Here is a 24,831-nt window from a genome sequence, read left to right as displayed (position 1 = left end):
AATTTCATTCTTTTATTTCTTAAAGATTAGAACAACTCTTTCATCTATATTTAATAATAATAAATATTTATATTTAATATTAATAAATATTTCTTTTATATTAGTTGTAGTATGTACATTATGTTTTATCGTTTAATCTTGAACAATCAATTATTAAATAAACCGTTTAAATTTCAAAATTGTTGACATTTTAAATCCAGATCCTCTTAGGTGGTTATTATGAGTCTTTCTGCCAGTCATCCTGTACCGATCTCTTAGACATCATTGGTGACCTATCACCTTAACTAAACAATATGATTAATAGATTGTATAATGATTATATTAAAAATAATAATGACAAATTAACCTGATAATATCGAAATTAAGGTCTATTTGAACCGTTATTAAACTAACAAAAAAAGTACAATTTATAACAACCACTATAGATAAAACAATAAAATATTACTTTCAAATATATATAACATTTCATTAATATTTTCCTGATCTATTATTTACTAACTTTATTATCAAAATATATTATATAGATATCATCCAACCACATTAAAAATTTGACTCAACCATAGATTGTCAAACGCAAATTTTTGTTGCTATTTTATTCAAGATTTCTTTTCTATATACTTGTTTAATATGTTATTGTGTACGTTCTTTTTTTAGTTGGTATTTTAACAATGTTTACCGGGTTTTAGTAGACGAAAGTAGTCTGAGATATTATGGATTCTAAGTTTTTAAGTTCAAGAGTATTTAAATAATTTTTATTTTCAAAATAAATAAAAAAACAAGAAACCTTTAAACCCTTATTCACTTCCTTCATTCTTCTCAACCTTTTCTCTAGGGTGTTTAAGTGTATAAGAACGAACTACTAATTCTAAAACTTAAAAACGTAATTTAATCTATATATTGTTTTATGTTTTCTCTAATTCAAAATATCTATGTTGAATTGGTAAATATAGTGATTGTCATTAAGAATATATGGTTTAGTAGCTATAAATACTAAGTTAAAAAAAATTTCATTCTTTTATTTTTTAAAGATTAGAACAACTCTTTCATCTATATTTAATAATAATAAATATTTATATTTAATATTAATAAATATTTCTTTTATATTAGTTGTCGTATGTACATTATGTTTTATTGTTTAATCTTGAACAATCAATTATTAATTAAACCGTTTAAATTTTAAAACTGTTGACATCTTAAATCCAGATCCTCTTAAGTGGTTATCATGAGTCGAACTCTTCTTAGCCGAGTTTCTCTTGATCAACCACTCTAAGCCAAATTTTTTCTGCCAGTCATCATGTACCGATCTCTTAGACATCATCCGTTACCTATCACCTTAACCGAACAATATGATTAATTGATTGCATACTGATTATATTAACAATGATAATAACGAATTAATCTGATAATGTCAATTAAGATATATTTAAACCGTGATTAAACTAACAAAAAAGTAAAAATTTATAAATAAAACTATAAAATATCACTTTCAAATATATATAACATTGCATTAATATTGTTCTGATCTATTATTTACTAAAAATTTGTCCCAACCATGACATGAACATCCAGACACCATACAAAAATAATACAAGAATAGATAGTGGGCGACGTTGATACCAACTACAAGCGGCGAGACACATGAAACATCATGTATTCTTAAAATATAATATGAAACTCTCAGACTAATGTAAAAAAGGAGAATATTTTTTCTTTAGAAAACTTAGAAGACGCTCAAAAAATATGGAGACATGTAATTACATGCCTCGATTAAGAAATAATTTGGTTTTCATACTACTTTAAAGGTCAATTATATTTATTATAATAATAATATTTTGAACATTAAAATTTTTACTGCTACATTAAAAAATATTTTAAATACTATTCATCCATTTCAAATAATTACAGATTATTACTTCAAAATATAGTCATGTTTGTTTGTGTATTGTTTTTCTAATAATATTTTTATTCAAATTAATATATATACATAAAAGGTAAAAATTTATTTATCATGCGGAACCTCGATGCACTTTTAGTACATTTTTATCATGCTATAATTTATTAAAAGGTAAAAAGTATTCGTTAAATCATAAGTTACATATAGAAAATATAACTTTTCAATAAATTTTAGTTAATAACAAAGAATGTATTATTAACGTTTCTTTTCTTAATTTTAGGCGGTGTTATGTGAACACAAGAATTGTTTTCTTGGTGTTGAGTAGAAAAGACGTGTACAATTTATTTATTTTATTTTATCACATCAGTTATTTATATATTTTATCACTTCAGTTATTATGTATGTGATTAATAGAATTTCTAAAAATAACTATTATATAATCGATATATGTTCTGTAATTTATTTTAATATTTACATTGAGAATAATTTATGGAGAAAAACTTGTAAGTTTTACACAGTCGTTTCTTATAGAAAAAAAATCATTCGATAACAATTAAGCAGACTTTAGATGAGTTGGTTTGTGTTTTTTAACAAAAGTGTTTATTTAATAAGCTTAGCAGATTTTTTCTTTTATTCTGTGTCCCTCTATTTTTATTTAAAAAAAACAATTTTTTATTCATTTTAACCAGAAAAAACACATTCACTGCATGCTTCTTCACATTTCTAATGATAAAAAAAATAATAGAGATATAATTATTAAAGTAAATATAAATATTTTTTATAATCTTGTTGTAGAAACTTTTTGTTCATTAATAATTTATTATAAATGGTTATCTTAGTTTTAAAAAATATTTAAACGTAAAAAAGGGTTGAATTTAAAAAGAAAAACAGTTAAATTTAAAAACATTCACCCTCAAGATAAAATTGGTAAATTGTAACATATTAAACGATAAATTGAAAAGAAAAACAGTGTGTACACAAAAAAATGAATTTTCTTTTATATAATAATATTATTATAGATAAGACAATTATGTCTACACATACTTATCTATCTTTATTAATATTTAAAAAATATAATATACTTTTAATTCTTAAATTTTAATACAAAAAAATTAAATTTATCATTTTTCTTTTAAAATTTTGATACAATTTAATCTTTAAACTTTAAAAATGTAAATAGATATAATTTTTAAGTTGACGTTTAAACTATTTACAATATTATTTGATAATATTTAAATTTAAGTGTTAATTAACACAAAAAACAAATTAATATCATTGAGTAGTTAAAATAACAATGTTTATTTATTTTTAAAGTTTAATAAAAATTATAATTATGAGTTTAAATTTAAGTCCGGTAAACCTATTTAACCAAATATTTAAATCAACTATGACAAAACTGTGTTTTCAAATCCTTTATTTATTTCTTTTACCAAATTACGAGTACCTTAGATTAAAGATACCGTTTTTGTTTCCACTAAATATTTAAATTTTGAAATAAATAAAATTTCCAATACGTTTAATTAGATTTCATTCATTTAAAAATTGTCAAAATGTCATTTATACCTTTTAACTTTTAAACTATGAATAAACATTTTTTTTTCAATTAGCTGCACATGTTTTATTAATAGTTACTTTTTAATATTTTTAAACTAATTTTTTATATTCTCATTAAATATATTACATCAATATTTTTATCATTAATAATAATTAATAATTTAATGCTAATTATACATGAAAGCCCACAATTTAAATTCAACATTTTTTCCTTTTTGCATTGATGTTTTGTCACTAGATGAGATATTAATGATGAATTTTTGAAGAAACATATAGATTAGTAATTAAGACAGGTGATCTCCTTCACTTCTTTTTTGGTAATTTACAGCCACAAAGAAAAACAAGATGAAATAATAAGTTATAAACTAATTAACCGGGATTCCTCTATGCCTAGCGTGAGACATTATTTTTTACTTTAATTTATTTTATTATTAATAATAACGATTATAATATTATTCAAAAAATCACGTTAAATTCCTTCAACCCAAAATAAATATAATAAAAATTGTTTCAGAGAAAATTAACTATAACATAACTATAAAAGCTTTATATCTTAAATATCTTTTTCTGGTTTGTTGATTTATTATATTTAATTGTTGTCTCACTATTAAAAATGATTAAATTTAATTCCTTAATTCAAATGTTGCAATTTAATCCCTTATTTTTAAAAACTAATATGATTTTGTCTCTTCCATTTCAATTAGCACATTAATCCATATGAGTAACAGTGTCACTAAAAAATATTATCACTAATTAACAACGACTTTTTTCAAGTTAATTGTGATAAAACTAATTAAATTAGATATAGAGAAATATATATATATATATATAAATAGTAACAGTGAAAAAGTAATTCATCTAGGTTTACTCACATTTATTTATACCAAATTATATACTAATAAGGAAATGCGATTGAACACGCTTTAGAACTATTTTTCTTTTTTGAGACTAGTCTTAGTAACCTCAATTATTAGTTTCACCTATAATTAAGAGCCATATCAGTTTAGCTGCACAAACGAAAGGAATCATAATATAGTATTCCTATGCAGTACATTTGGAAATCACGTATATACCTGACAAATGATGAATAAATTATTAGTCATAATTCATCAGATCATTATCAACCTAGGAACAGATTACTACAGCATTATTTACGTTAGGGCAAGGAGATACTGTTACGAACCAACTTAATGGTATTGTAAATCAGCTACAGTTCCATGAAACTTGGTTTCGGAAAGTCTAATAAAGCATATGATAACACACATAAGTACACAAACATTAATTCTATAGGATGCTAATTAAACGATCGAGATGCAACCTTTGCAGCACTGTTTCTCTAATTGCACAAGGAAGAACTAAAATTAACTACAAATGGAAACAAACAAACAAAGAAACATTTGAAGTCTAACTCTCACACCAAGCCATTGTTTCTGAGAGAGGAAGGAAAAGATATGGAATATGAAATAAGGAAGATGGAATATGGGTGTGGCATGGTGCATAATGAGCCTAGCTAGCTAACTCAATATCTCTAAATTCTAACACATACCATATGGGTTTAATTTGCATACATCTACTTCACAATGAGATTTTAAATTGGTTCTGTAATGATTACAGAAGACATAGATTTTTGTCGAGAAGCTATATTTAGCATATGCTGGGCATGTTGTTCCAGCAAGTTCCTAGAGTCCAAGCATACTCTTGATCAGCGGGGTCAGGTGGTGAAGCATTCGGCTGATTTTCAAGTCCCAATGACTGACTCTCCCCTCTACGGTACCACTCAGGCATTGGCGTTTCTAAGGGAAACTGATTCAGCAGACTAAACAAATCATCGTCCATCGAATTCATCTCTTCCATCGGATCCTCTCTCATCACTTTCTTCCCTGCATATTACACATCCAAATCATCAAAATTTAACACATCATTACAGCTTTGTTAATAAATCTCCTGACAATTGAGGTGAAAAAGTATATGAAACAGCCACAAGAGTGAAAAAGTTTCACCTTTTGACAATTGAGAGAAGCTATTATCATCATCCCTCTGGTTTTCAGTAGTAGTACAGTTGCTACTGTTCTTCTTCATGGCTGACACCATAGGCTCAGTGCGTCCCTCATCCGCATATTCCATGTTCTTTCTCTTACAAGATAGTTTTCCAGCAAGGGTCGGGTCCTCCTCATTCTTGGACTTGTTATTGTGAGAAAGTCCTTGAGCCTCCATCACTAGAGCATCCAGCAGTCCACTGTTTCCTGGAGGAGACAACGGTGCAACTTCATAGTAGTCATTGTTATTATTATTATTATTAGCCATGGTGGAAGATCCCATCAGGCCATCAACACCACTAGCATAGGATGAAGCAGGGGTTGGTGTTTGGTTGGAAGAGATGTCAGGGGTGGACCCTGATACCAAAGGAAAGGATTCATATGGGGACCCTGATATAATGCCATGATCACCAAAACTGTGGTTAAGAAGGGTGGATGATGATGATCCATATTGAGAAAGAGGAGATAATGGCAAAGCAAGATTTGTACTTCCACCATTGTCATTGGAAAACTTGAAGTGCTTCAGGCATGGATTAATGTAAAAGTTGGCAGAATCAGGATGGTTTTGCAGCGGATTGGCATTGAAACCGTTGGTTTGGCTAGGGTCATCGAGCTTCTTGGGGTAACAAGAAGATAGGAGTAAAGCAAATGATGAATGAGGTATGTCTTCCAAGTAGCGGTGTTGTAGATTGAATGCAGTGGCTTCTGCATGCAGCTCAGGAGGATAAATGGGTAACCCTGCTCTCTGACGCCTTTTCATTCTGGTGTTCCAAAAGTTTTTTATTTCATTGTCGGTCCTGCCAGGTAACTGAAACCAGAAACATGATAAAGATGGTGAGAGAAACAGGTTGTGGGCGAACAAAATCACGTAAAGGTGTGATAAAGTTTGGTGTTTAGCCTCGGCAAAAGAAAACTCGAGTGGGTCCTGATGAAAGTACGTTGTTGAAAGAAATAAACAAAGATACCAATTCCATATATTCAGACAAAAAGACTGAGGTCAGCTCATACAAAATCCAAAATCTGACAATATGCATGAAACTGTAATTAATTAAAACGAAAAGGGAAAACAAGCAAAAAAATAAACTCCATTGAAGTTCAAAAGGTAAGAAAGCGAGATTATCTTTTTTTATGACAAAAGCTTCAACATTTAATGTTTTACTGATAATCATTGCTGGAAACTAAACCCAGTAAAATTGTAACCCAACACAAACAGATAAGCACATAGAGCAGGAAGGTAACCCTTTCTCTGTCTCTGGTTCTTTGCCATCGATGGATAGCTTTTAAATCAAATTTAGCAGATCTCAAGCAGATACAAATCAGGAAAGTAAAAAAGAAAAAAGAGGCTAGAAGCAAAAATCATGCAAATCATGTCAACAGCGCGGGTGGTAGAAAAGATCCACGCCACCAGACATCAAATCACAGATGGAACAAATTACAAACCAATGGGTGTTCACTTCCGAAACCGAAAAAGGAAAAAGGCTGCACTGACCATAAACACATAAGAGAAGAGAAACGATGATGACACGAACATGAGCCAAAAAAAAGAAACAAACCCCAAAAAGTTTAAGTAAGCATTTTTATGTGAAGATATAGATATAGATATATTTATATATATATATATATATATACCTGTGCGGCCATTCTGGCCCATTTGTTTCCAAGCTTGGAATGAAGGTCGATGATGATTTGTTCTTCCTCAGGAGAGAATGCACCTTTCTTGAGATTAGGCCTGAGATGGTTTGCCCAGCGAAGTCTGCAACTTTTGCCGCACCTGAACAACCCAGAATTCTTGTGCACGGAGTTCCAATTCCCTTCACCGTGCTTCTTCACGTACTCTACAAGGATGGCGTCTTCTGATGGGGTCCAGGGTCCCTTCCTCACGCGACCTTTGACCTCGCCCTCTTCCTTCGTTGTAGCATTGCTGTCATCGCCTGTTTCATCGTTGGTGATGTCGTTGTTAGAGACTGTCCGCGCCATAACAGCTACAATTCACAGAATGCGAGGTCCGGGCGTTACAGGAGAAGGTGGTGTATAGGAGAATGTTTGTTTTGTTTAATTACAGAGAGATGGTGATGGTGATGGTGATGTTGCTGTAGTTGTTGTCTCTCTCCTCTCAGGAGAATGAATGGAAAAGGGTGGAAGAGAGAGAGAGAAAGAGAGAGAGGAGAGATGAAATGGTGGTGAAGAATGAAGAAGAGACAGAGAGATATAAAGGGAACAAACCCTTCTGCCCTTTGTCTTCTCTTTGCTTCGTTTTCTGTTTTGTTTGGATTTGATGTTGAAACTTGGATTTTATGGAGAAGAAGAAACTGGGAGATGCAGAGAGAGAAAGAAAGAAAGAAGAGCGTGTGGGGCCCAGGCCAAATGCAAAGGTAGCGTTTGCTAAGGTTAATTTGGTGTTTCGAAACAAAGAAAAAACTAAGAAAGAGAGACAAAGGGTGAAATATGTCATTAGAGGTGTGAGCTATAATTTCGCTCCGATTTGCATGCTCTGTGCTACGTTCTTTTTCCTGCTTCTCATTTTCACCTTTTTTTTTACTCCACTACTATATATTATATAGTACTTTTAATTATTTTGATAAATAATTATTTTAATAATTTCTTTATGTTATTTTTTCTATAAATAAGAGATAAATTTGAGGCTATATAATTAAAAAGAAAAATGTAACCTGAGTGTTCAAGTTACGGTATACAAATTTATTAGGTTGAATAATGTGTTGTGTAATGATTACAGTTTTATTTTACATGTAAGAATAATAAAGGAGAATTTAGTTGAAAATATGAGGAAATTAAAGAAAGAAAAGAGTGTATAGGAAGTCTGGGAGAAAAAGGTGATGACTTCACATTTTTCTTGAATTGTCTGTGTTTTTGTTGTAATAGACTTCTAAGTGTTTTCTTTTATGTCCCAAAAATTCAGTAATGATAATTATTAAGCCATTTATGGTAATATTTTCTCCATTTTCTGTTCATTAATAGAAATGAGGTTTTAGTGATCATATTATTTTGAAATTTCAATATATGCATTTGTCATAAAAATTAATAAATTACTGTCCAAATTATGCTTATACATTATATACCCAGTTTCGAATTCCAATCATAATTATCTATGTATTATCAGTGTTTTAAATGATTGTTTTTTCATTAGAAAATATAAATCATATTTATCTTGGTTGTCTCACTTTTGACTTTTATTAATAATAACATTTTGGCTGTAATATAAATTTTGACTGTTAATAATTAATCAAAACAAAAAAATTATATCTCTTTATAATTAATATTCAATAGTTTAAATATATTATAATGATGTGTGTGCATATTCAAGTTACGTATTTTTGTTTATATGGAAACGGGAAAGTATAAGGTTGGGCTGATTTATTCAAGTTTATATATTTCTGAACTGTAAATTAAATTGAATCAACACAAAGTAATTAGTCAAATTGAAATGAAAGGAGGGCCCTTGACTAAGTTTTTTTTAACTAATAAATATTAGGAAAAAAAAACTACAATTATCTAAAGGGGAAGACCTAAATCAATAATTATCTCAAAATCTTTGAAACTCAGTCACAAATTATAATATCACTAAAATAATAGTGAAATGTTCCTAGCGATCAATCAATAATAAGCCTCTTAATCCGTTCTTCTAAACAAAATTTACAATGTCAGTCAATAAATAATTACCATATCTTTAAATTTTTAATTGTTCTATAATTATTTAAAGTCATATACGAGGTTGAAAATACATCAAAATAAAAAAATAGATATTAAGTGTAAAAAAAATTTAATGACATTAATATTGATTAATAATTATTATTTGATTAAAAAGTTATTCAAAACTATATAATAAATTTGATTATTGACTAAATTTAATTAACATGTATTATATATAACGATAAAATTAATAAGTGTTGACTATAGCATTGATGAAAAAAAATCAATTAGCCTAAACTTTGATTTATTGAACTACCAAAATATATAATGGTTGAATTAATGAAATATAAGTTATATAAAAAAATTATTGGAGAAGGTAATTTATCAAGAATTATTCTAGAATAATCTAACCCCTCTTTTAATATATGTGAGTAGAAGAAGTGTTTCATATACGTTATGAATGTATATTTAATGTTGCTGTCAAAACGGGTATTTGGTCCGACTCGGTTCGGTCCACCACAGTTGGTCACTTAGTGAGTTAACTTAATTTGGTTCATTTATTAGTCAGGCAGAAAAATTTAAATCCGATCTGATCTACTATTGGTTGGTGGATTAAATAGTTTAGCTCACTAGTTCACTTAATTACAATTTTTTTAAATAAAAAAATTATAAACTTTTTATAATTTAAATCTAAATAAATTTCACTTCTAAAATGATGTTAAACTCAAGACAATTCAAAATAATAATAAAAAAATACAAAATAATCTTTCTTGGTATACAATTAAGTGAGGAGAGTATTTTTAGAGTTTTATAAAATAATAAACTAATAAAATAAAATTAGGTGGGTTGGCTCACCAACACAATTCCCCACGGGTTCAACTCAGATGAATCGGGTTTAAATGAGTCGGGTTGAAAATTAACCCACATAAAAAATATATATTTTTTCAAATCTAACACCGCTCGAACCCATGATAGATAAAACTGACCCGGGGATTGTAACCAATTTTGACAACTCTATTTAATCTTATACTTGTAAATCATAAAAATATAAGTTTGAATGATTAAAACTATTTTTAAATTTATGAAAGGTGAAAGGCCCGGAACAAAAATTTTATGATTTTTAAGTCATAAAAGTATTATTGCAACGTGATAAAATAATTTAAAACATTAATATTAATTTTTGAAAATCATTTTTAAAGAATTTAAAAGCAAGTATTAAATTATGCAGATATTCAATTAGGAAATGAAGACTATTAATTGTTCATTTACTTGTGAAAGTTTGAATGAATTTATTATTATATTTATTTCAACATTTAATCTATATTTAATACCCTTTTATTAAGCATTTTCACTCTATTTATTTTTAAAACATTAAAACCAAAATCAATGCCATTATTGATTACTAATCAATATTTAAAAATAAATAATTTAATGACATTACATCATTAAATAGTTTTTTTTTAAATAAAACTTTTTATACCAAATTTAGAGACAAAAAATAATTAATCATTAAATTAAGTAATATTTTATAAATTAAAATTATTTGTATCTAATATAATTTGTATTATTAATAAAATGTTAAAATAAGTTTATGAATCTTTACGTTACCTATCAATGTTTGAGTTATTTATTATTATTGATTATCAATTAGTCTTTATTATTAGATAGAATAGTAATTTAACATTAATAATAATACGTAAATAACTAATATAAAGATTAAATTAAAATTTAATTAATAAATTAGTTATAATTTTTTATTATTATTTTATAAATATCTATAATTTTTAGTTTATTAAATGATAACTTAATGAACTATTAGTTGTTTTTGGATTTTAAACTTAGTTTCCTTGTGATATATATAAATAGAGTAATCATAAATTTTGAAATAAAATATAAAATAATTCTCACACTATCTTAGTTTATTTATAAAATATTTTATATACGTTCGAGATTAAAATAAAAGTTGTAAAAATATAGTTGGTCTAAAATTTAAATAAGAGAACATATTTTATAGTAAACGCTATCTATGATAAACATTTTATACGAGTTATGAATTTTGACTAATAATTTTTGGAGGTTAAAAATAACATTTTAAAAACTAAACTAATACATATATAATAAAGTTAATAAAGTTTATTATTTACACATATTTACAAGAACGAGTTTTTCTTTTCTCGTAGATTATACTGTTTTTATCTTAATAATAAGTAATACAAAAATATATACCCTTAATTAATTACTAATAATACCGAACTTATCTTAAAGAAAAAAGTATAAAAAATTGCAAATTTAACTATTAGGGTGGATGAACAGACTATCCTTTCTCTTTTAAGTTAGTAGGAATAGGAAGTAAAAGCAAGCAGGGATGTAGAAGAGAAACTCTCCCAATCAAGCAACACTGATATATAATTACATTTATTTGATATATATTATAAAAATAAAATAATTATTAAAAAAATAAATTATTATATTTAGAATAAAAGTAAAAGAAAAATAATAAATGAATGTAAAAAAGTCATGTGTATCAAAATATTATTTTTAAAATCAACAAACCCGTTAAATAAGTATTGTTTTTTTTAATGAAATTGTGCATTTGAGACAATAAAATTTAGTTGGAATCTTGAACTAAAAAAATTGAATGGCTAAACTTTTAACATGAACTTGTTTTGAAAGGGTGAAAATCCACTGCATCATAAAGCCATTAAAATAATTAATAGACTTTAAATAGGGCACTAATACAACAACATTTGGAAAACATGCAGAGCTTTCGGAAGTACGTTTCTTAAAGAAAAGAGTTTAACTCCTAAATTAAACTTTCTAGATAAAGTGTTGTGCCTTTTTCAAAGTTACATCAAAATAAAAATCACTCATTTAAAAAAGTGTTCAGCGGTTTCTTTTGTTTACATATAACTATTTTGTTTCTTATTTAGATTGCACGTATTATGAAAAACATATAGTAAAAATTATATATAAGATTGTTTCTTTTGTTAAATAGATTTTTTTATTTATAATAAAAGAAATATGAATTAAATTTAAACTATAAATACAAATAATAACAAACTAATTGTTTGTGCTGAAATGGACGAGGATAACCATCTGATTTGATTCTATACCAAACGTTTTCCTTACTTCGGGCTCCAATCAATTGATCGGTCCTTTCGTCTGTGTGTCGAGCGTCTTTGTTCCTTGCTCCAAAATCTTGATCAAATGGGGGTGACCTGCAGAAGACACTCTGATGTTTAAGTCAGAATTTTTCTATGTAGGTCTTTTATAATTTGATAGTAAGTAAAAGTTAGTTTACCTTGAAATTAAACTCTTATTTATAGAGTTTAAATGAATTTGACCAATCAATTTACTTCTTAATGGTCATTAATGCAAACTTTAATTGTTTAACCGTAGCCATTGTGACATTAATTGCGACTTAACTCTGTACAACGGTTGTCGGATCGAGCGATTGTGAGACGCTTTCATGTACATCCACCCGCTCGGTTTTGTCCCTGCAATTTGTCACCCTTCCCAATCGATCCTTAGTAACACTAATTAATGATAAAAATAATATATTTTTGTTTAAATTTTTTTGTCACGTTTAGAGTAGTTTTTCATTCTTTGTTTGCTTGTTTAATTATTGTTGAGTCTTTCTTTTCTCTAAAATATATAGATAAGGGTTTGAAGTGATTTTAAAATTAATTAACCTTTTCCTATTTTATCTCCTTTTAGCATTGTTTTCATTTCACTAACGTTAAATCTGCGTGATGTAGTTCTATATCAGTTAACATGACTGATATAAAAAAAATTTAGATATACCAACGCATCTTCGAAAACGGAATTATATAAGATACACATAAGCACGTCGGAACTGTTTAGTGTCATATATAAGGATGCAAAATTAACGATACATCTATGTTAACAGTAATTATTATGAGATACATTTAATTTTTCGTAAAATAAGGGATGTAGATTATCATTAAATCTGTATTTTTTGAAGTTTGTGTTTGTCAAACACAACTTACCCATTTGGGTAATTTTTTAAAATGTATCCAAATCGGTAATATGATTAAAAATTACACTATAGTTTGGTGAAAAAACCTGTAACCTATATACAATTTAACTCTGCAATGTGAACACCAAATTTCTTACTCCATTGTAGTATATAAACCACAAATATTTTCTCTGAATATTCTCGGTTTAAATCTTTTCTTGGTTATAGTTTCGGTGTATACATCAAAGACACTTAATTGATGGATCACAACAAAGTCTTAAATTGGTAATAAATGTGATTATCTATGTTTTTACTTGTGAAGTGTTTAGAGATATTTATTGTTAGGAGATGATGATTTAGTCTTTAATCTTATCCGATCTAGCGCTTAGTTTGTTATTTATCTAGATTGTATGGTGTGTGGTGATAGGTTGATAGGTTTAAACTTATTTACGGTTTAGGGTTTAGGGTTTAGAATTTAGAGTTTAGAGTTTAGGATTTATCGTCTCCTCCTAATAACCTTTTCCATTGAGTCTTGTTTGTATGGTAGTATGGTATTACAATATCAAACTTTTGTGCTTTAATATGAAAGAATATAAATTAAGAAAAATATCACATACACAGTTATAAACAAATAAACCCACTATAAAATAAAAAGCCAAGCTCACATCAAGAAAGATTTCAACAAAATGGTATGATAAAAAGAGAGAGGATAAAGAGAGAGAGGAGAAAATAGGAAATAAAAATTTAGTTTTACATCAATTAGGATTGAATTAAGGTTGTATTTACATTTCTAAATAAGGAGACCTGGAAGTAGGGAGGACAATGGATTTGCAGACATAGTATTGACTTTCAAAAAGAAAATTCAATCTCTTGCTCCTTCTATTATTTGTTTATCCTCGTTTGAAAAATAGTTACAAGCTTTTTAAAATTCGTGGATATATGTAATATTTTAAAAAATTTAAGAAATTATTTTATAAATTTTTAAAATAAAATTTAAATAAAATATAAAATAAAATATAAAATTTAAATTTAAATTGAATTAATTTTAATTTAATAAAATATAAATTAAATTTTAATTTTAATTAAATTTAACTTAATAAAATATAAATTAAAATTTTATTTTTATTTTTTTAAATTACAAATATAATATTGATATTCATTTATAAATAAATATTAAAATATTTACTATTCATAAATATTAAATATTGGTCACGGATTTTATCTGTTAAATATATTAAAATAATCACTACTCGTAAATACTCACAACTATATGTTTGCCATTTCTATTTAGAGAAAAAATTGTAATAGAGTTAATGACAAAGAAGGAGAAGAAAAGAGGGAACAAAAAGCAAAAAGATGGAAAGACGCAGGAGAGCTTGCATTAGCCCTCAGCAATGATGAGGTTGAGTCAAATATGGGCCCATGCTAATTTAGCCCAAACCGAATTCAATAAAAATAACTTTTTGGAATGTAAATATAGATTACGTAGAGCGAGATGCTCCCTCCACCACCCAACGGCTCCTCCATCTCCCCAAAAAAAATTTTAATTACAAAAGGGTGTTGTTCCCTCCACCACCACCCTATACTTTTTCCACCTCTCCACATTTTAAGTTAAAAAGATTTTTACTTTTATCCTATTTTAAATAATTTGAAACTCTAATTTTACTTTCCCAGTACCCACCCACGAAACTCTCTTTCCCTTTTCCCATTTTCGTTTCACCTCCCCACCTCCCGCACTTTCATTCCTTTTTCTTCCCAGTTTTTTTTTTGGTTTGAAAGCTTCCATTGCCGCCGTGGTGTGAAGGAGCGTCGCCGCCGTGGTGTGGAGGAACATCGAGAACGTCCAGAGCATCAACCAGCGTGAGGAAGTATACATCAACGGAGATGTAACCTAATAAAATAAACTGTAAAATAAAAAACGTAACCTTTAAACGGGAGGTGACATCTTCAACGGATGTCAACATCCGTTTAAGGTAAAACAGATGTCGACATCCGTTTTTTCCTTAAACAGATGTTGACATCCGTTTTTTCCTTAAACGGATGTTGACATCCGTTGAAGATTGTTGACATCCGTTGAAGGATGTTGACATCCGTTGAAGGATGTTGACATCCGTTGAAGGATGTTGACATCCGTTGAAGGATGTTGACATCCGTTGAAGGATGTTGACATCCGTTGAAGGATGTTGACATCCGTTGAAGGATGTTGACATCCGTTGAAGGATGTCACCTCCATTTAAAGGTTACGTTTTTTATTTTAGGGTTTTATTTCAAGGTTTATTCGAATACGAGGAAGCACTACACGCACTGCACCACTCCACACACTGCACCACGAGAGGGTGACTGCTTGATAATTCTTTCCACCACCACCAACCTTTGCAACTTGTAGTATCTCACAACGACAAAAGAAAGAGAGGAAGAAATATATTGTTAAAATGAAAGAAAAGTATTTTACTCATGTACGAGACTAGAATAGGTTATTAATGAAATATGTTGTAAATGGGTAAAATTAAAAATAATAACCCTAAAAATAAAATTTTATTGAGGGACAAAATAGTAAAGGGGAGGTGGAGGGAGAAAGGTGTGATGGTGGAAGGAGCAACACCCATTACAAAACTATTAATTTTACTTTAATTTTTTACTTTTTTACCTTTTTATCAAAATCCTAAATCCCAACTTCATTTTCACTCACAGTGGCGCAACCCCATCCCCCCTCCCCTCCACCCTCCTTCACAAACTCTCACTTTCAAACTTTTCTCCTCCCCATATTTGATTTTTTCAAATTCCTTTCCTCCTCCAGTTTCATTTTTTTTCAACCTTTTTTCTTCATAGCAGTTTCCATTTCATTCGTTCTTTCTTCTCTGTTTCGATCTCCTGGTTGTGTGGTGGTGCTGCAGTGTTGATGCGGTGGTGGTGCTTTAGTAGTGCTTCGTGTGTGTCTACTGTGCACATTTTTTCTTTGGTCCACGAGAGAGGTTGGTCATGATAGACGTTTCATTTTAATTTTAATGTATTGGAATATGTTGTGTGCTGGATGTTTGGTAGCTGCATGTGCGTTTTCTATGTTTGGTAGCTGTGCGTTTGGCCTTGAACAGATGTTGATATCCGTTTACGGATATTGACATCCGTTTAAGACTCCAGCGAATACCTACATCCTTCTCTAGTGAATACCCACATCCGTTTATAGTGATAGGTTTATATATTCAAAAAACCTCACCTTCAACTACAAGAACCTTCTTGCACCTTTTTTTTCTTGCACCACTCGAAAGGTCTTTTGCTACTTCCTCTAATTACTGGAGAACATTCTTCAATCAATGCTATCTCCAACCAAACACACCACAATATTCCACGCTACACCACATTTTGAACAAACAAAAATTAGAGGGAGAAAAATATCCAAAAAAATTTCATTCAATGGAATCAGGAGAATGTTGTGGAGGTGCATTGATACAGGGACATTAACGAAAGTGAATGGTTGTTGGGTAAAAAAATAAAAACATAAATTAAATATTAGTGAGAACAAAAAGAGAATGAAGAGGTGGAGGGAGTGATGCGTGGTGGTGGAAGGAGCAACTCCCTTACGTATATTGTTTACTAGTTTGGATGAGGATAGTTGCTCCTTGTACCACCACAGACTACTTTTTCCACCTCCTCCATTCTTTTTTTGTCTTTTAGTAATATTTAATTATTGAGATTAATTTTCACCAACATTCCAATACACCCTATACCCCACCCCACATACCCCACCCCACATCTATTGATGGATGCCTAGATTTGTTCAACTTTCCCCTTTCTTTCCACGTGATCCACATCCACTGCATAGGAAAAACCCATGCTAGGGTTTTAACATCAAAAGTTAAATAGATAAATAGTAAATGCAAAAAAAGAATAGTTTTGGAATAAAAAAAATAGAAAAATGTGATGGAGGGAGCAACTCGGATGACTTATTCATATTGGATTTAAATTCTGGTAAGCCTATTTATAGAAAAATATAATTTTTAAATTTTTTTTATTTTAATTTTGTTTACCCATATGAATAGATGAAAAATAATAAATAATAATGATAATAATTAAAAAATAGAGCTCGCATAAATTTTGTATTATGACATAGCCCAGTTATTGGATGTCCTAATTTTCCACTTTGGACTCTAGTCCAGGAAAATATATGAAAAACATATTCAGATAATACTTGATAATCTAAACTCATTTGTGTATAATATTCCCGAATTTGTTTTAGACATAGAAATATATTAATATTAGAAAATCAAAATTGATTGAAATGAATATTCCTTGTTCATGAAAGATTTGTTTTAGACCGTTGTATAAATTATATACGTAAATGTTTATATTATTTAAAATTATTTTAATACATGTATTATAAATTTGTTTTACCATTATTTATTGGTTATTTGACCGTGTCAAGCTTTCTCTTAGGTCATATTATTTACATAATATTAATTTTTATTTTAAAATCATAAATCTGTATTAAAAAAAATATTGATTATTCTATTCACGGTAAAATGATTTTATTCACTCAAGCACAATTTTGAGACAATAATACATGATACATGCATCCACCATTTCTATACTTATTAACAATACGCTGGTCTAATTTTCTAACAAAATATCGATCTTTTGTTAATGCCATGCAGTTTAATCAATTTTCATGTATGTTATTATTAATTATGAAGTTTTATAATTAGATATAGAATCTAGTTAAAAGATGAACTTTAAGTTTAAAATGAGATTTATACTCATTTACATATGGGTGATCGGATAACAGTTTAATAGTAAGTGAAATAATATGTATAAAAGTGAATTTTAAACTTAACTTAATTTTATAAAACTAGTTTTGTGAAGGTTGAATTAAATTTAAAGTATATTTTTTTACATAGTATCAAAACGATGTTGTGAAGTTAAATTAGATTTAAAGTTTATTTTTTAATAATATCACTTGCAATATTCAAAATTAAAATTGCAAGTAATTATCCGTGAGTTTAATTATATACAAAATTATAATATGAGCATGAGTGACTATTCAGTCATTTAAATAATGCATCGGTTAATATAGTGAAAGAGAAGATTTATATATAACATTTATCTACAAAAATGTAATATTAGAGTAAAATTTTATTTGGTACACACGGAAAGATATTTGTATTTACAATATGTCTATAGGATAATTTTTTATTGGTGAACAAAATAAAACAATTACCTAATTCTATTAAAAACCATTTTAGAGTTTCAATCTCGAATTTAAACTCTAAAACATACTATACTTTTATCTTTATTTCTAATAGCGAAAATGTCAAGTTATGTTTTCATCACCTTTTATTTTATTTTTCGTCAAAAAAAAATTCGTTTACCTTCGCGAAGATATTTTTGAAAAAAAATGTAACATCTTCATAATTAAAAGTAAACATAAAAAGAAAATACATAAAATATATATTCATAATAAACTGCCTTTTATTTTTTTTATTTCAGAAAAAATCCATTACTTCTTTTAAAATAATTAATTAAAAGATATTGGCGCTTAGCAGTTGAAAGATATATATTAAAAAATATAACACTTCGATAATATATTTCAATCAATTATACCAGAAGATGCATATTATAATTATATACTATCTCTATTGTTATGGATAATTATCATGCATTTTTTGTGTGGTAAATTTAGCACGTATTATTAGTGTATCATGTTGTTGGTCAATATATAGTGTTTGTATTAATACATAGATTTTTACTAGATAAAGTAAGTCTTTGTTTAATTCAACTAATTCAAAAAAAAAAAATTAAAAAATTAAAAAGTTGAGTCATCATATCTTGAAATTTAATATTTAACAAAGATCATTCGAATAAAGTGTTTTTTTTTACCAGAAAAAAAATTATAAAATAAAATATTTAGGATATGATTTTTCAAAATTGTCGAATAGTTCCAACAATGTGTTGTTAACCTAACAACTTTCTAGCATTTTATTTTCTTGTCGTTAACATATAGAAGTGATAATAGTGATTAGGAAATTTCTTGATGAATAAAACAAAAGGAAAAGGACCTTTAAATGGGAAAGCAAAGAGCTAGTTGGATAATGTAGATGCCTATCATTTTGTCCAAATCCAATCGTATCCTTTCTAGTGGGCTCTTTGATTATGATTTTGTTTCGAGTCATGACAAAACCTAAGAGACTAGGATTTTGAAAATCACCACTTAAGCCATCATTTAATTCAAATTACTGAAATTTCATCAGGAAAAAAAAAGGAAATAATATTTTAATACATACAATTTTTTTATATATATTTATTTGATACTATTTTTTTAAAATATAAAAATATATATTTTTATGATTATTTTATTTTTATAATATGTGTTACTCTACCATTATTTGTGAAAACCTCTTTGCAAACTAAAATTAGTTTATATTTCATATAGTTCTCTAAAAGATAATTGTTGTCATAAAAAATGTATTAATAATATTTTTTTCTTCAATTTTTAAAAATGTTTATAAAGTTTAGTTTAACAAGTACATAATAATATAGTCTCCCATTGACTGTATTAAGTTAGGGTTAGAAATAGAGTACCTATTATATATCCTATTGTGGAGAGGCACATAGTATATTGGCAGTAACAGAGGAAACCGTTCCCTAACGACAAAGTAGAAGAAAGTGAAGACTCATCAAGTTATAGTCTATAGCCTTTGAAAAGGAATGAATAAAGCCTATATGTATTATTCCCATTTAAATAATACTTCAATTAATTAAAATTCAAACTATAACAACTACAAAAAATAATCAAAATATGAATAATTAATTACATATTATGAACTCATGTAATTTAATTTTATACCATATTAAAAAATAGAATTTAAATTAATTTAATTTTATAAAATTAATTTTTAAATTAAAGTTTGTCTCCACTTATATATTTTAAATTGATTTTATTTCTAATCGATACGAAATTTTTAAACATTTTTGTTAACAAAGCTACTAAAAAAACATAATAATATGAGAAATGAAGGAGATGCCATGGAGCTGTCTAGTTAGATGAAGGAATAGAAAGGGAAAAGCAAAGGGTAAGAGACCCCACTTGATGAGTTTGCATCTTCAAGGACTTAGCTTACCTTCATTAACTCTTCTGTGTCCCCTCCCTCCAACTCGTCTCTATCATCTTCTCTAAAACAATTCAATTTCAATTTTCATTTATATCAGGACCATCTCCCCCAACCTCTAAAACCCTGCACCATTTACATTTCTCTATATACAAATAATAACCATTTCATTTATTTTTAATTTTATTTTACAAATCGATTTTGTTGAATTAAATTAAATTTTAAACTCATTTCTTAAAAAGCATGTTTGATAGTTTGGAAAATCCCAGATGGGAAAAACATTGGCGGTTGTCAAAAAACGACATCAATGGATTGATTATACGATCTGTAACAGCTATCAGGTAGATGAGAGACACGAACGATTGGTACCAGAAATCTAAATTCATAACTCTAGTTTTTTTTTTTTTTGAAGGATATCATTATCCATTTATTAAATAAATAAAAATATCCAACATGGACCATTTGGTTGGATGGTACACCCTAGCTCCCTCCACAATTTATTATTATGGGTCTCTTTCTACCATTCACCTTCAGGGGAGCAACAAATGTCCCCCCTTCCTTCCACCATATTCATCAAATTCAATTATCAATGGGATCTAAATAATAAACATTTCTCATCATATGTAACTTTTTATTTTTATTTTCATAAATATTTAAAACACGTTTATAATACAATCAAAACCTTTTTACTTTTTATTTTTTTAATTTGGTTAACCATATATATATATTTAGCATCTAAGATGACTTAGTAATGGCAACAACGCGACATATATATATGATCTGATATGGCCGATACATGTCAATTATTTCAACAACTCATTTATTTCTGCAGCTATGAGCTAAAAATAACGTATTCCACTTCAAAACTTAGTACATACAAATACAAACTCATCTTCATGCTCTCTTAGCTACATCATTTTATGCATATCAACAATATATCAAACATAACAGTTCGTGTTATGAAAAAAGAAACATAACAATAGGTGGTCAACCTGATACGTCTATTTTACCTACTGCTGACGTTTATATACATAATCAATAGCTAAATTATGTATATATATATATATATCTGCTATAATCATGTAATTATATACTAGTGTGTTATTCAAGTATATTTCTTTGGAAAACGAGAAAAAGAAAGACAGAAAAAAGCTTTATTCTGAAGGGTTAAAATCAAACAGCCAAACTAGGGATTCTAGATATGTATATGCATATCAATCCTATTACACCCAGAGAAACAGTTTCTGCAATGAATTCTGCTTAATTAATAGATTGTAACTGTAATTAATGTTCTGAAAGTTATGATTAAGAGAGGAAGAAGAGGAGAAAATAGAGAATAATGAGATAGAACAGAAACCTGGGTTTGAGATAGCGAGATGCATATGTGTAAGAGATGGAAAGAAGTGCAAAATAAGATATTGACGCGGCTCAATCAAAGTACATGGCTTGTTTTTCTCAGAAGCCATGTATTCAAATTGAGGCACGCCAATACCTTGATTTGTGTTGTGGTTGGTTTATAGCACCTCCATCCATCGACGCGTGAGACCCAATTTCTTGAACCCTTGATCTCGATCTTCAGAGTGCAGAGTTTGGAGCTCGTAACTTGTTTCTCCTTTTACATCTCTTGTATCGTGGAAGTGAATAGAGACACATAATTTGCGGGCAGTGGGAAAGCGAGTAAAGTGGAAAACAACAACAACAACGTATGAAAACCAAACAGCATAGGTAGTGGTAATTATGTATATATGCAGTGTTGTGCGACTGCACTGTTTCTTGCTTTGACTAAACACCACTTTTCCTTCTTCCACCATTGCAAATATTAATTAATTAACTGTTTTTCCTCCTCCTCAATTTCAAAATATTATTATTTATTATATAATTAAAAAAATAATACCCAAGGGTTTCGTTCATGTGTATAGTGTACACTACCTAACCTCTAGTGGCTTCGTGTCCACGTACTCGTTTATCAAAATTTCCAAACTACCTTGCAAGTCGCAACAAAATATTGCCTCGAATCTATTCACACCACCTGGGTCTTTCTGGAATTTCACCTGCATGGATCAAACCTCATATATATTAAACAAATATATAATTTCAAATACTAGAAATTAAAAAAAAAACATATTTCACAAATTTTTAACATCATAAAATATATAATTTCTCTATTTATTGAGTCGTTAAGGATCACACCAACAACTCTGAGACCACTGACGGTACGACAATGCCTTATAACGCTAATATAAAACATAAAACGCGGTCGTGTTACGAAAATAATATTTATATGATACTTTTTTTTTAAAATTTACTTATCACTTTGTGTAATGCAACCACACGCAGGCATTGTCTTCGGTGTTCTTTTATATGATATCCTTGTGATGCAGTAGGTTTTATTTGTTTTTTTATTTATATATTTTATTGAAGTGAAGACCATTTTTTTTTAATTTTATTTCAAACTCTGGAGAACTTACAAAACAAGTAAAGCTACGAATTTATTATTTTTACCAAGAAAATTAAAAAGAAAAAAAAAACTAATATGAATTTATTGTTTTCATAATTTACATGCCTACTTGTACGTTGGCAGGGTCCAATACTATTAATTAATTTGAATGCCCTATTCCCAATTAATTCAAGATCCGAGCTAGGATGGGAAAGCATTACATGTCTCCCAATGTGAGAAACCTCTTAACATCCATTAGATCAGTCCATTTTTAAACGAATGGATCATATTTCTTTTATTTATATTTTTTTATTGTCAAAACTAAATTGGTCTTTTATAAACGTTTCGAACCAGCTATGTGCATATAGAAAGATACAATAAATTTAACAAATTTTATCAAAATACAATTTAATATTACATTAAGAAGTATTGAAAATTTAAGTATGTGTGTAAATCTCACACTAAACATAAATAAAAAATTTTAATTATATATTTCTATCTGATTTAATAAAAATATTAAAGAGTATGATAGTTTAGTAAAAAAAATTTAAACATTTTCACTATAGAGTAATTCAAACCTATCATATTTACGTATTATAACTAAATCTCGATAGTTTGATATATTGATTATTATTTATTATATGATATACTTTCTATGTCAGTACTAATAAAAACATAAGATTCACTATTCATATTTATCTTATAAATACAACTAGTATTTTCATAGAATACTTATTTCATAATTACTCACTCTCATTCTATTCTAAAATATCATAATTCTTTTACTTATTTGAGTGTCCGAAAGTTTTTTTTGATGGTGAATCTCTTTCCTTTCAACAATAAAGAGGCACTTTTAATATAAACAATTGAACCATAGTTAGGATATCGTCATCCATCGCACTTAAAATTTGGATAAAAACAATATTTTTTTATATTTCTTTTTTATTGAAGTGTGACAATACTTACGTTGATATAAACAGAATATAATATATATTAATTTGAAAATAATTGTGTAATTATGAGATTGTGGCTGAAATTGTGGAGAAGCGTAATTTGTTGAGAAATGTTTGAAAGAGAGTCACACATATTTGGGGTGGCACCTACCCACTCAACTCTGCGAATTATCCATTACGTATTCAGTTGTTGTGGAGACCTTCTTTGTTTTGATGTCAATATCTATCTATCTGTTTTATTTTTCTTCCTAACATTAATTACTCATCATGTCAAATGCTTTCGTCTCAGTTAAGGATTCTAATTCTCTTAATCACTCATAATGTGCACTGATTAATATCAATGGGTTTACCTTCATTTTCTATTACCCTTCAACCTTAAATTATTAGTCCAAGAGCTTGCCTTAGTTTCTCAATGTGCTTTCACTTTTTTTCTTCTAACTCCTCATCCAACTATTTATTAGTCAATACAATATCATCAATAAAAATAAATAAAACAAAATACGTATAGCTACTTTCAATGAGTTCTTTTTATGATTGCTTGAAATTTTTTGTTTCTAATTTATACGTAAACTAATTTTAATTTATAGAAAAAGTTGATTTTATTCTTTTCCAAACGTTGTTATGGGAAAGTAGTCATATATTTTTATATATATGTTGAAAATTTAATTATGTGTGGGCGTGTTGTGTGTGAGATATTATAATTAATACTTTTGGAATCATGCAAATTAGATATTATGTTTTCAAACATAATTTGTTTTTGATATTATTAAAATCAGAACCTTAGATTGATTGGTTGAAAACATAAAGTATATTTTGAATTAGGTTTTAAATCCATCAATATATACATGTAATGTAAATACTTATGTTTAATAGATTATGAGATTCCTTATAGTAAATATTAATCTCTTTTTGTATATAATAATTTAATCTTTATATTTGTAATATATTCTTCATTCTTAATTTAACAGTTGTATTTTCTGAATTTAATCCTTATATTTAAAACATTATTAAATCAATTCCTAGAGTATATCATATATTCATTTGTGTTGTCATATTAAATTTGAATGTCACTTTTTGATTTGTGAAGAAACAGTGTTTAATATTTTATCTACACCACTACCTTTATATTCAATTAACATAGTTAAAATGTTGAAATTAAATTAAATTTTTATTGGTTCTTATATTAAAGTGAGTGATAAGTTATGTAATGGATCACCAAAAATTATACTG

At 27.9% G+C, this 24,831-nt stretch overlaps 1 protein-coding gene and 1 long non-coding RNA gene across 2 annotated transcripts; both read right to left on the bottom strand.

Annotated features, from left to right (window-relative positions):
* Positions 1–4,716: 4,716 nt before the first annotated feature.
* LOC108333490 (transcription factor MYB101) lies at positions 4,717–7,812 on the bottom strand. Its single transcript, XM_017568956.2, has 3 exons — positions 7,114–7,812; positions 5,449–6,292; positions 4,717–5,328 (listed from the first exon to the last, which is right to left on the bottom strand). Exons 1-3 carry the CDS (start codon positions 7,459–7,461, stop codon positions 5,093–5,095), a joined length of 1,428 nt encoding a protein of 475 aa, XP_017424445.1. The 5' UTR covers positions 7,462–7,812; the 3' UTR covers positions 4,717–5,092.
* A 13,566-nt stretch (positions 7,813–21,378) lies between these two features.
* LOC128194776 (uncharacterized) lies at positions 21,379–21,993 on the bottom strand. Its single transcript, XR_008246136.1, has 2 exons — positions 21,569–21,993; positions 21,379–21,455 (listed from the first exon to the last, which is right to left on the bottom strand). It is a non-coding gene; the product is annotated as an uncharacterized LOC128194776 (long non-coding RNA).
* Between the last annotated feature and the right edge of the window lie 2,838 nt (positions 21,994–24,831).

Source organism: Vigna angularis, chromosome 11, assembly GCF_016808095.1.
Source record: "Vigna angularis cultivar LongXiaoDou No.4 chromosome 11, ASM1680809v1, whole genome shotgun sequence".
NCBI lineage: Eukaryota > Viridiplantae > Streptophyta > Magnoliopsida > Fabales > Fabaceae > Vigna > Vigna angularis.
This window is presented reverse-complemented; position numbering and strand designations above follow the sequence as displayed.